The following is a 13,331-nucleotide window of genomic DNA, read 5'->3' as shown; positions in this document are numbered from 1 at the left end:
AAAGAGATGAAAGTGTAAATTGTACGTTTTTATTACATTATTTTAAATTTAAAAAAAAATGAATTTTTTTATCCGATTAATCGAAAAAATAATCGGCCAACTAATCGATTATTAAAATAATCGTTAGTTGCAGCCCTACACCGTAACAAATCTAAATCGATGACCTGATTGCTCGAGGTCCACTATGCAGAAAAATGCAATTAAGAACCTTAATATTATGTATTTATTTCTCAAAATGTGCTGAATTTAGACTAAAACATATTGCTTTAATTGCTAAATACAATTACAGAATTAGTCTACATTGTATTCTTACGAGAATGGTTTGTTTCTGTCAATCATACCCCATGTGGGTAATTACATCAATTATTGATTACAGATGAATAAATAGAAATATTATAAGGCTGCCACCTGCTGGCAGGAAAGAGCACTGCTGGGCTTTTATGTTATATATATTAATCTAATAATCTGCGCCATAGACCGTATACTCGGACACAGGAATGAAAGAAACCAACAGATCACTCCTCTTCTCATCATAACAATAATTAACAATAATTATTATTAGCAACCCTCTCTTTCCTACTGAAAGGTTTACAAAGCCTCTGAAACATATCATACGCCAAGTTACTATCATTCTAGCTGCTTGGATTTGGGAAAACAGATATCTCTTCGCCCCGTCAACATCTAAAAAGAGACACTCGCACACAAAAAACGAATTTATAGTTGTTTTCCTGGTCTGTAGCCAGAAAAGCTTACAGAATGTGAAATATATTATGCAAGAAACTAGTCGACACGGTTTACTCCAGTGGATAAAAAGCCCAGTCCTGTTTAGATTACAGAATGGACCTTGAAGCTTTTTACATTTTTTCTTACCGCGATTCTTGCATCAGTGTCTCGAGAGTCCATTACGTTGAGACTTCAGACACGAGCCCCAGTGTATGGCGACATGGAGATGCTGATCACCTTTAGTCAACCCTTTACCGTCTTCCTTTTACACTCTTCTTAAAATTGTATTTGAAGGCTTTATGATGACCGTAATCCTATTGCAAATGATCACATTAACTAATCCATGGGTTTAGACGGCCGAATCCCCCTTAGAACCTCACCTTCCGGCCCTCGCTTAGCTTGACAGAATATCCTCACCTGGCACTCGGATATTTTATCTTCTGACACTTTCTGCAGTTTGTATTTATTGGGCTTCTAAACTGCATTTTATAGATCTCATCTATTTTCACTGGTCGTTAAATGGTTAAAATGGTAATTTGCTCTTTAATTTACATTTTCTTTTTAATTTCCAAATAATCAAAATATTGATGACAATACGCAGCTCTGTAATTGACGTAGCAAGAGCCAAGGGACCCAGTTGAAAAAGTCTCTACCAGTAGAATGCCCCACTCTTAATTACCCCGAGGGGGCATTTTTTCCTGCGTTACTTAAATATGTGATCTTCCTAAAAATCTGTACTTGTATTATTTTAAGATTTTTCTAATGACCTTGAGTATGGTAAAAATGAAAATAGCATGTTAGTTTTTAAATACCATTTAGTTGATCGTGGACAAATGTCCTAATGCTGGAAACCGTCCCCTGAAATCAGGACATGAGGTCACTACCATAAAGATAAATTACGTGTTTTTAATCTCATCCTCAATTATGAGATTAATCAAAGATAAAGTCTGGGTGCGACTGAAGTGTAATCTTGGCTCGTCTGCTGCCTCTAACGTTGTTATTGGATTATGGTTTAAGTAACATTTTCATCGTGACCTAATACATCGTTACCAGCGAGAAAAACTGTCAAGAAATCCAATCTAAGATAAAATATCTTCTGATTTATGAAAAATCAAGTAAATGTAAGTAAAGACCGTGTTGCGCCATTTAACTCCTTACGGACGCAAGCTTTTTTTTTGCTGTGTCTTAATTCACTTGAGATTTCCATGATTTAGAGGCAACAAGGGTTTTCATTTAAAACTATTTTTATGTTTATTCGATAGCACTGATATTTAAAAAGTTGGGCAAATTTTTCAAAAAAAAATAAATATTAAATTTGGTAGCTTTATGCCTTTCCCATGCATGTTTAAATCCCCTCACTATATTAGCCTCTGCCACTTCTGCTGAGAGGTTGTTCCACTTATCTACCACGCTCTCAATAAAGTAAAACGGCCTTACATTCCAATCTATTTCTCGATTATGACCTCTGGTTCTAACATTTTTCCTCCTGTTTTATTAGGGGATAGTGTTTCAATGTATTGGTTTCTATTTATTTTATTATTATTTTCAGCATTTTATGCACTGTCCTCATCCGAGAGGTGTACGGCATGAGTAAAGATACTCTCCTTAAATATATCAGAGAGGTCCTATAGTTCTTTATTTTTCCTTAGGGATTTGATTTGATTTTACTGTTTTTTGTATTTTTTTTGAGGAGGGAGAAACTTTGGCAACCATGTTTTATTAAAAAATCTCTGAAATGGAGACAAAATGAAAATCCTCAATGTATATTCAATGACAGCTCCTATACTTGTTTCGATGAGACGAGGGTAGCGCAGGAACAGCTGCCGTGTAACTCTTTAGTTATTGTGAAGCTACAACTCCAAGGATGCTTGGCCGTTATAGCCATAGACTATATGTTACTTGACATCATACAGACCGGGTTCTATATGGCTGGAGGACCATCTGTTGGACACGCACTGCACTGCATCGCCTTTTTCCACAAACATACAAAGCTTGTGATTTGAGTTGTCCTGGGAGCCGGGTACATAGATCCAGGCCCATGATCATCCAGCCACGCGCCCTGTTTATGAACACAAGCGGTTTGTTACTCTACACCATCTACTTTCCTTTTCACAGAGAATCCGTGAACTTGAAGACAAAATAGAACTTCAAAAAAGACAACTCAAGGAGATAGAAGAAAAGGTAAATGCATCTCTCTGGTTAATTCCATATCTATTACTTGCTGTCACACGCTCACACACACACGCTCACACACACTCACACACACACTATGGTTCAAAAGTTTGGGGTCACTTAGAAATAATCTTTGTAGAGGATGGATAAAAATAAATGACAGACCAGAATACAAAGAATTAAAAAAATAACACGTTAAATATTTAAAAAATACAGTCATGTCATGATGCACATAATACACCAAATATGATATTTCTATAATATTATAAATTCATTAAAAAAATGTGAAATTTGGAAAGATTGTATGTTGAGTGTATTGATTATTACGTCTTCGGCTCCTAGTGCATCGTAGCTTTTGGTATAATGTACAAAATTACACGACAAAAACACCCTGTTGGTAACCAATGAAAGATGAGTAAGGTGGAGATCCTATTTCTGATTGGCTGCTGTCTCCAGGTTTCTTCCTAGTACCTGTACCAACCTACAATATATCTCCTATACATTTCCTATATGTCTCCTATGTGTTGCTATTAAAGAGGAACAAATCATTTTTTTCCAATAAAAAGGCAAAGAAAAGCCTTCTTACTTTTAAAGCTTTTGCCTGTGTGTATATTAATTATTGTCACTGATCCCAGTTCAAGAACAGAGTATTTAAAAATATAATGAAAATGCCAAACTAATGTACATAGTAAAAATATATTTTGCTGGGAATTGTTGTAAATATAGTTTAATAGTTTATAGTTTCTTTAATATACTACATAAGATATATAACAAATATAGGGCCAGCCTTGTGTTTTTTGCAGACTGCAGGGATCCCGTGAATTGTACATCTCTCACAGCATTTCTTTTTCTCTTCTTTCTGTTTTGTTTTGGTCTTATTTTATAGTTTTTGTTCCTTTTTTTGTTTTTCTCACTAGCATTCATTCTGTGGCCTTGATGATCAATTCCAGCGAACACTCATGGTGGGTATTTATAATCTGGCTTTTCATTGTATAATGTATCTCATTGTAAACAAGACTCACACTTATTTGGTCGACTTGAGCGTCCTCCACGGACGCTTAAAGATCTGTCACATTACCAAATAAAAAACAAATTATACATTGATTTGCATTTTACTCAGTGAAATAAGTATTTGATCCCCTATCAATCAGCAAGATATCTGGCTCCTAGGTGTCTTTTATACAGGTAACGAGCTGAGATTAGGAGCTCTCTCTTAAAAGGAATGCTCCTAATCTCGGTTTGTTACCTGTATAAAAGACACCTGTCCAATGAATCAGATTTCAAACTCTCCACCATGGTCAAGACCTAAGAGCTGTCCAAGGATGTCAGGGACAAGATTGTAGACCACACAAGGCTGGAATGGGCTACAAGACCATCGCCAAGCAGCTTGGTGAGAAGGTGACAACAGCTCGTGCGATTATTCGCAAATAGAAGAAACACAAAATAACTGTCAATCTCCCTCGGTCTGGAGCTCCATGCAAGATCTCACCTCGTGGAGTTTCAATGATCATGAGAACGGTGAGGAATCAGCCCAGAGCTACACGGGATGATCTTGTCAATGATCTCAAGGCAGCTGGGACCATAGTTGACAAAAAAACAATCGGTAACACACTACGCTGTGAAGGACTGAAATCCTGCAGCGCCCGCAAGGTCTCCCTGCTCAAGAAAACACATGTACAGCCCGTCTGAGGTTGGCCAATGAACATCTGAATGATTCAGAGGAGAACTGGGGGAAAGAGTTGTGGTCAGATGAGACCAAAATAGAGCTATTTGGCATCAACGCACTGTGTTTGGAGGAGGAGGAATGCTGCCTATGACCCCAAGAACACCATCCCTACCAACAAACATGGAGGTGGAAACATTATGCTTTGGGGGTTTTTCTGCTAAGGGGAAAGAACAACTTCACTGCATCAAAGGGACGATGGATGGGGCCATGTACCGTCAAATCTTGGGTGAGAACCTCCTTCCCTCAGCCAGGGCACTGAAAATGGGCCGTGGATGGGTATTCCAGCATGACAATGACTCAAAACACACGGCCAAGGCAACAAAGGAGTGGCTCAAGAAGAAACACATCAAGGTCCTGGGGTGGCCTAGCCAGTCTCCAGACCTTCATCCCATAGAAAATCTGTGGAGGGAGCTGAACGTTTGAGTTGCCAAACGTCATCCCCGAAACCTTAATGACTTGGAGAGGTCAAATACTTATTTCACTGAGTAAAATGCAAATCAATTTATAACGTATTCTGGATTTTTTTTGTTGTTATTCTGTCTCTCACTGTTTAAATAAAATTATAGACTGATCATGTCCTTTGGCAGTGGGCAAATGTACAAAATCAGCAGGGGATCAAATAAATCTTTCCTTCACTGTATATATGGTATACTTTGATCTAAGGGGCACCTACAGTATTTTAATGGGAATCATAAATGTTTCCTTAGAAATATTATTTTCTCCATATGTATTAAAAATGCCCCCAAAAGTATTTGCTTAAGACACCAAAAAAACAGAGAGCCATCCTTGCCTGCCTGAGAGTCCTGTCTCTGTGCAGCTTTATGTGAACGTCTCTCTCTACTGTGTCCCTCGATCCGTATGTGATCTTGTGTTAGGATGGCAGTAAGGTCAAGTTTCTGAAAATAAGCAACTTAGCTGTCAATATACTACATTTTGATTGATGCCGACGCAGCTGCCAACTCATAGCGGGTTGCTACGAAAAATATAACACCCCGGTTATTCACAGAAATTTGAATTTAATCGCGTTTTCAGACAAGCTGTAGTCAAGCAGGAAAAAAAACACTAACTCAACTAGACTACTTAACTTAACTCAGGAACAGGAGAGTTGACTCAGAACTCAATTACCCCCACTATATCTGCTCAACAGGACCTCCAACCTGACCACTGGTTGAAAACTGGTTCACAACCTTGATCAACTTGACCATGGTCGAGTTAAACTATGACCGTGACTCGGCCGCAGCTTGACCCATAATATGCAACTCGGCTGAAACTTGACGTTTTCAGTAAACGTTTTGTCTTTGTGAATTGATCCGCACGTTTCACATGCGTAGTATCCATGTTTTTGTGTTTTTCTGCACCTCTCCGCGCATCATCTTTTTTCTCACTTCTTTGTAAACCTCTCTTTTCATAGACAGACAACTTCAGCGAGACTTTATATAATAGAATATGTAATAATTTGTCATTATTTACAATTATTAATGTCATTTAAATGAAAACAGCTTAAATAATAGAGCATGGTTAAATTTAGTTTTACTTGTTTTCATATTAAAATCATTTCTTTATTTTGTAGGGTTTTAAAAGAGCACATGGAAGAAACACCTGATTTTTCTGCAACTGCCAAAACGAGACCACACCAATCAATGTTTTTTCCTTTTTACGTCATGAGACTGCTGTGGATTGACCACTGAATTCGATTATGAGTTTTGTAACAATTTAGTTTTTAAATGGACTAAATTTATTGTACAGAAAATGTCCTGTTACTCAGAGACTGTATCAATATATATGAAAATAAATAAATAATAAAAATAGGGAATAAAATGTGTATTCTTTGCAAAGTGGGTGATTCTTATTCTCTGTCTTAATCTGGGAAGTATTTGCTTTAACTCAATTCTTTTCTGTCTAACAATTTTATTATATATCACCTATATTTTGCTAGCTGTAGATCTTGTTAGAAATGCTAATTCTGACTGCTGATGGTTTGTTAAACATAAATATACAAGGTCATTTAAGGTATATATTTATTTAACATTAAGAACACTTTACCTTGTGTAGAGAGAATACATGAATGGCCATGCCTAGCTGCATAGAGTGAAGAATGGATATAGCCGGGGGAAGAGTGACCTCTAGTGGTGTTTGAACACTTTGCAGTTTTTTTCCCTTTTTGTTTATTCTATTATTGTTTATTCTATGGAAATATGTCTGATAGGTAAAAAGATACCTAGTTTGGAGATAAACCGTTCTGAAACTCCATCAAAGTAGACATTTGCAGGAAAGTTACCCACTAACTCACTGACTTCGCAATGCACTTTGAAGGGCCAACACCAACAAGCTACTCAATTGATGCATAATAGTATAGTTAAATCAATGTGATTTCTAGTCAACTCACCATTTCTTGCAGAAAAGGAAAAAAGTCGGGGCCATTAAGAATTTCATTAAGAATTCATAATGAAATGTGGCATCAGTGTGCAAAATGTTTTTTGGGTGCCCCCACAGGTGGGTGTGGTAGTATTGCTAACTCCTCCCCTTAACAAACCTAACCCCCTCAAACCACACCCATTTTCTACTCCACCTCTTTGCCCCCCCACTTCAGCATGTCACTCACATGTAACATGTCAATCAGTTCCCACAGTGCCAGCTTTGTCCCCAAACAGCTTGTCGGTGCCATTTTCGGCCCAAACCAAACAGGTCATCAGTGATACCTTTGCCCCCCAAACAACATTACACTAAATGTGTCACTCTGACTTTAAAGAAGCAGCTGAGCGAGAGGGGCAAAGCGGTAGCTAGCTCTTTTTGCACCCAAGGTAAGAACAGAAAATTGTCTCCCCCACTATATCAATACAGAGGTTATTTTGAGGAAAGTAGGTAAATAACAAGGAAATTAATAATATTAGAACTGCAGAGTTAAAAGGAAAGCCAAATTTCCCCAAACTCAGTGATTTCTTCACATTTTGACACTGAGGGTGGTACAGAATAACTCCCATTAATATATACAGTATATATACTGAGCCTGACAGTAGAATACCACAACTTCCATCACCACAACCCTTATCATTATAGCAAGATAGACACAAACAGTGGTACAGCATATCTCCCATCACTATATACTATGCTAGACCATAACTCCCATCACTATAAAATGAGCCAGACACTGATGATGATACAGCATAACTCCCAATAACCCATCAGTATATTACTATCACTTTTAAATTTTTTAGAATATGAACATTGATTCATCACAGATCAGCAACTTAAATGTTATGGTGTTAACAAAGCTAGAATAATAAAACAAACAGAAAACGACCAAAGTGCGAACAAAATGCACATTATGATTCATGGTCGCATGCACAAGGCCAGCCTTGGCACCTAGATTGCAAATACAGGACTTGCCCCAGCATCCAGATTGCACTCACAGGACTTGCTGCAGTACTCAGATTGCAGTCATAGTAGTTGCTGCTGCACCAACACTGCATCCACAGGGCTTGCCTCAGCATCCTTAAAGACTTGGAAAGCAGACATTGGTATTGCCGGGATATTAAGTGAAAATCCTCTTAAAACTGATTTCCTGTTTTCCAGCAATTTGAGCTACAGTAGCTTCTCTGTTGTATTTGAGCCCACGGCCAGCCTTCGCCCCCCTATGTGCATCAATAAGCATTGGTTGCCGATGACCCTGGACCATTTTCCTTAGACCACTGCAGATCGGGAACACCCCACAAGAGCTGCGGTTTTGGAGATGCTCTGAACCAGTCGTCTAGCCAACACAATTTGGCCCTCGTCAAAGACGCTCAGATACTTACACGGAGATCAACTTTGAGGAGGAAATGTTTGCTGCCTAATATATCCCACCCACTGACAGATGTCAGGATAACAAGATTATCAGCGTGATTCCCTTTACCTATCAGTGGTCATAATGTTATGACTGATCGCACAGCCTTAGACCTAAAGTTGAACCACCCTGGCTCATTCATATCCATGATACCCAATTCTCTGTGGAATAAAGTGATTGCATAACACACACGCACACCCTATCTATTAGAATGTTTTACTTTTTAAGTACCCAAGTAAACTATATTGCATCTGACATTGCAATCGTCAGCCTGTAACAGGTATTTTCAAACAGAAGAATTGTTTTTAGTAGTATTAACATTTTATTTTAGGTCGTAAACCTTAAGTCATATATTTTCCTCATTGGGTTTGTATTTCTTTATATTTGTAAGGCTTTTTGTTTAGCAGAGAATCACCAAGGCCCCAGACAATTCATTTTATTTAGGCAATCGATATGTGTACCAATCAGGATCTCCTTGGTCACACTCACATTCTGTTATCGGACAGTCTTGAGAATCCAGATTAGATCTCTAGAGACTCAGACTTATCCTCCCCCCTGATATTAAAAGCAATTTGTCAAAAACCTTGACAACCAATGCCAAAGGTCACCATGAAGTAGACAATACAAGAACTACTATCCTTCCGATGAAATGTAAAAAAACCCAAAAACATTTGAAGATGAAATGTATGTTATTATTCAATGTTTGATTATTTTTCTATTGACTAGCTTTTTATTTCTCTATGTATCACGCTGTGACTCGGGATTAAAGCCTTTTGATGTTGCAATCTTTAGGTTTTACTCTACAGGAAGATGTTCATACAAAATTTTGTCTGGATGTCCAAGAGAATCGGCTGTGAGAGGTGCAAAGATTACATTACCTACACAGGCTTCATTTATCAAGGCAGACCTAGAACTTTTTCTTGTGTTAAACGGTTTTATATTAATAAAGGAAATAATCCCATGGAAGACATGGCATGACTGATGAGTTTCTGCCTGGTTGCAATTTTAACCAAAAGGCCAACACATACATTTATCACGAACATAGACCGATAAGCCCAATGTATGCTACACGGTTCAAGGGTTTATTAAATAGGGGAAAGGAATATAGAAATACTTTAGGCATCCAGTGATGGAGGGACCAGAAGAAAAAAAAGAAAGATGACCAAGAAAACCTCAATATGAGTAATCAATTAATATTGTGGATGGATATTGAAATATCCACATACAAATGCAATAGTCATATTTGCTAGCATGAGATACTAAGACAATGCTTTGTATTTAAAACTTACCAAAATATTACCTGTAAAATAAAATATATCAAGGCAATATGACCTTATACAAATGCTCCAGTAAATGCAGGGAGTCCCAATATCATCATAGAAAAAAAAAAAAAAAAAAAAAAGCAAACATAGGGTAATATGTAAAGACAAAATGTAGAAAATAATATATGATAGCAGAGCCCCTTACAATATGAAGGGCAATAATACAATAATACCGTAATCAGGGGCGTAATCAGGAGCCGGGCGGCCGGCAGACGACCATTCATGGCAGCCGCAAAGTTAAAAACTAAGCGGCTGCCACTGGGACTGGCCGCCGTACAGGTAGCGTACCTGGTGTGGGGGCGGTCCGCCTGGAGTGCCGCTCACTGAGGGGTGCCGGAACGCCTCCGAAAACGATGCGCGTGGCAACTGTGGCTGTGCGTCGGGACTTGATGTCAAATCCCGGCGCACAACACTGACGCCACGCCCACCGTCTTCCGCGCACCGGAAGGACAGGACACAGAACATAGTAACATAGTAACATAGTTCATAAGGTTGAAAAAAGACCAAAGTCCATCAAGTTCAACCTATATACATATTGTGTCCCTACTGTGTTGATCCAGAGGAAGGCAAAAAAAACCCTTAAGAAGCAGATGCCAATTGCCCCATACCAGGGGGAAAATTCCTTCCCGACTCCAAATATGGCAATCAGAATAAATCCCTGGATCAACGTTCTGTCCCTATTAATCTAATATCCATAACTTGTAATATTATTGCTTTCAAGAAACACGTCCAGGCTCCTTTTGAACTCTTTTATTGAGTTTACCATAACCACTTCCTCTGGCAGAGAGTTCCATAATCTCACCGCTCTTACTGTAAAGAACCCCCGTCTGTGCTGGTGTAGAAACCTTCTTTCCTCCAGCCGTAGAGGATGTCCCCTTGTTATAGATACAGTCCTGGGTATAAATAGGTCCTGGGAGTGATCTCTGTACTGCCCCCTTATATATTTATACATAGTTATTAAGTCCCCCCTAAACCGTCTTTTTTCCACACTAAATAACCCTAATTCTGATAATCTTTCTGGGTACTGTAGTCCTCCCATTCCCCTTATTACTCTGGTTGCCCGTCTTTGAACCCTCTCCAGCTCCACTAAATCTTTCTTGTACACTGGTGCCCAGTACTGTACACAGTATTCCATGTGTGGTCTGACTAGTGACTTGTACAGTGGTAGAATTATTTCCTTGTCGTGGGCATCTATGCCCCTTTTGATGCACCCCATGATTTTATTTGCCTTAGCAGCAGCTGCCTGACACTGGTCGCTACAGGTAAATTTACTGTTAACTAAAACTCCTAAGTCCTTTTCCATGTCAGTCGTCCCCAGTGTTTTCCCATTTAATACATATTCCCAGCCTGGATTTTTCTTCCCCATGTGCATAACCTTACATTTATCTGTGTTGAACCTCATCTGCCACATCCCAGCCAAAGCCTCCAACCTATGCAGATCCATTTGTAATCGTGCACTGTCCTCTATTGTGTTAACCACGTTACAGAGCTTAGTATCGTCTGCAAAGATTGATACTTTACTATACAATCCCTCTACAAGGTCATTAATAAATAAGAAGAGGAAGAAGAAGAGGAAGAATGAAGAGGAGGAGGAAAAGTGACAGTGCCAGAGGAAAGGTAGGAAAATATTAGTAAGTGTGTGAGAGTGATGGGTGTTATGCTGTAGTTTATGATGAATGTTTGTGAATGAGGGTTTCAGATTGCATGGAAGTGTGGGGGGATAGCATGGCATAGGGAGGCTGTCTAGGCATGATAGGAGTGTGATTGCTGTTATCAATTTTTTATTTTTTTTCGTCCTATAATTCAATAACAGTATTAATAGATATATATGGTTGCAAACAGCAATCAGCCAGTCAGCCAGTACATGCTAGAACCTGGGCATGATAGGATTGTGATTGCTGTTAATTATATGTATATATATATATATATGTATATATATATATATTACTATTGTTATTGATTTATTTTTTTTGTCTAATTTTGGTGTGTTACTTTTAATAAAGTATTTTAAATGGGGTTTTTTTGGTTTGGGTAAATCTCTGCACTGGAGTGATTTAATGGGATCCGCAGAACATCGATACATTTTAGTCTGTTTTGCGAGACAGACAGACAGACAAAAACACTTCCAGAAATCTGTAGATTGGTCTAAACTCAATTAAAACATTGTTAAAAGGTAAAGCTAACACTCTCACATTTGCGCAGACTTATACACTCACCCCAACACTTACACCTCTATATCCATGCTCACACACTTACACATACACATTAATGCTTACACACATTTACACATACGAATTTATGCTCACACATTTACACATCCATGCTTACAATTACACATTCATGCTCACACACTTATATTTATATATATATATATATATATATATATATATATATATATATATATCCATGTTCATGCCCACTTACACATATAAGCTCACACACACATCCATGCTCACATACAAACATTTACACATACTATACATACTCATATACACTTACATATCAATGCTCACACATACACATCCATGCTAACACACAACCATTTACACATGCATGCTCACACAGAAATATTACACATCCATGCTTACAAATTTACCCATAATTATCCATGCTGACACATACAAATACACTTTCATGCTCACACACACTTACATATACACATCCATGGTCCTAAATTTACACATACACATGTACATACTCACACACATGTGTACATACACATTTATGCTCACACAAAAATACTTATACACTCTCACTACTGCCTCCCTTTCGCTCTCTCTCTTCTTACCTTCGACCTTCTTCCTTTACTCACCCTCTTACCTCACTAGCAGTTTTCTTTCTGGCGCCTTCACATTGTGCAAGCAGCCTCGCCTTTAATCTCAGGATGCAGGGCATTCCAGCCCCCCTTTGGCTGGTTCAAAAATTGTTCACAAAGAGGTGGTCTGACCTGGAAGGGACGAACCAGTGAGTAACAATTTCTTGTACTTTTTTTTTATATTGAATGTTCAAAAACATTTTTCAATTTCTACTGCACCAACCTATCAGCACTAGCTTTTGTATCACATGGTTATTAAGTGTCCTCAGAAACAATTGTCAGACAAGAAGGTGGATGTAGCCCTATTAGTCCTCGAGAAAAGTGAAAGATGATATATTGAGCCAACATTAAAAAAAAGTCACGTATGCTTTTGGGACCTCAGAGATCGCTTCTACAGGTTGAAAGATGAAATTATGAATGGGACAAATTAACATGATTGTAAAATTATTTCTTATTAGGTTTTGGCATTCAGCAGAAATAGGAATGATGTTCCTACATTTAGTTAAAAAAGGTGATAAATTCAGGCAAAGAGGTGGTACTGCACCTTTAATGTCCGCACTCTGTATGACCTGAGCAGATGCAATCTCAGCAGGGGTCTTGCTAAGCAGATACCGAGTTTAATTCTGCTATTCATTTGCAAACTAAGTAATTGTAAACTCTGGTAATTAATATGCTTTAGCGGCAAGTAATAGGTTGCTAAAATATAATCTTACAATCCAATATAAAAAAGCTCAATAACGTATATTTAAA

The 13,331-nt window shown here is 38.1% G+C and overlaps 1 protein-coding gene across 3 annotated transcripts in view; it reads left to right on the top strand.

Annotated features, from left to right (window-relative positions):
* Positions 1 to 3,832, top strand: part of JAKMIP1 (janus kinase and microtubule interacting protein 1) — a 35,207-nt gene extending 31,375 nt beyond the window's left edge. For all 3 annotated transcript variants that reach the window (XM_089498390.1, XM_089498389.1, XM_089498388.1), the window contains 2 exons: positions 2,839 to 2,904; positions 3,782 to 3,832. In XM_089498390.1, the coding sequence (XP_089354516.1) occupies positions 2,839 to 2,904; positions 3,782 to 3,832 (117 nt within the window). The remainder of the gene's footprint in view (positions 1 to 2,838; positions 2,905 to 3,781) is intronic.
* Positions 3,833 to 13,331: the final 9,499 nt, after the last annotated feature.

Source organism: Sceloporus occidentalis, unplaced genomic scaffold (assembly GCF_023333645.1).
Source record: "Sceloporus occidentalis isolate IW3139 unplaced genomic scaffold, rSceOcc1.0.p SCAF_120, whole genome shotgun sequence".
In the NCBI taxonomy this organism is placed as follows: Eukaryota; Metazoa; Chordata; class Lepidosauria; order Squamata; family Phrynosomatidae; genus Sceloporus; species Sceloporus occidentalis.
The sequence above is the reverse complement of the archived record's forward strand: the minus strand, read 5'-3'. Positions and strand labels throughout refer to the sequence as shown.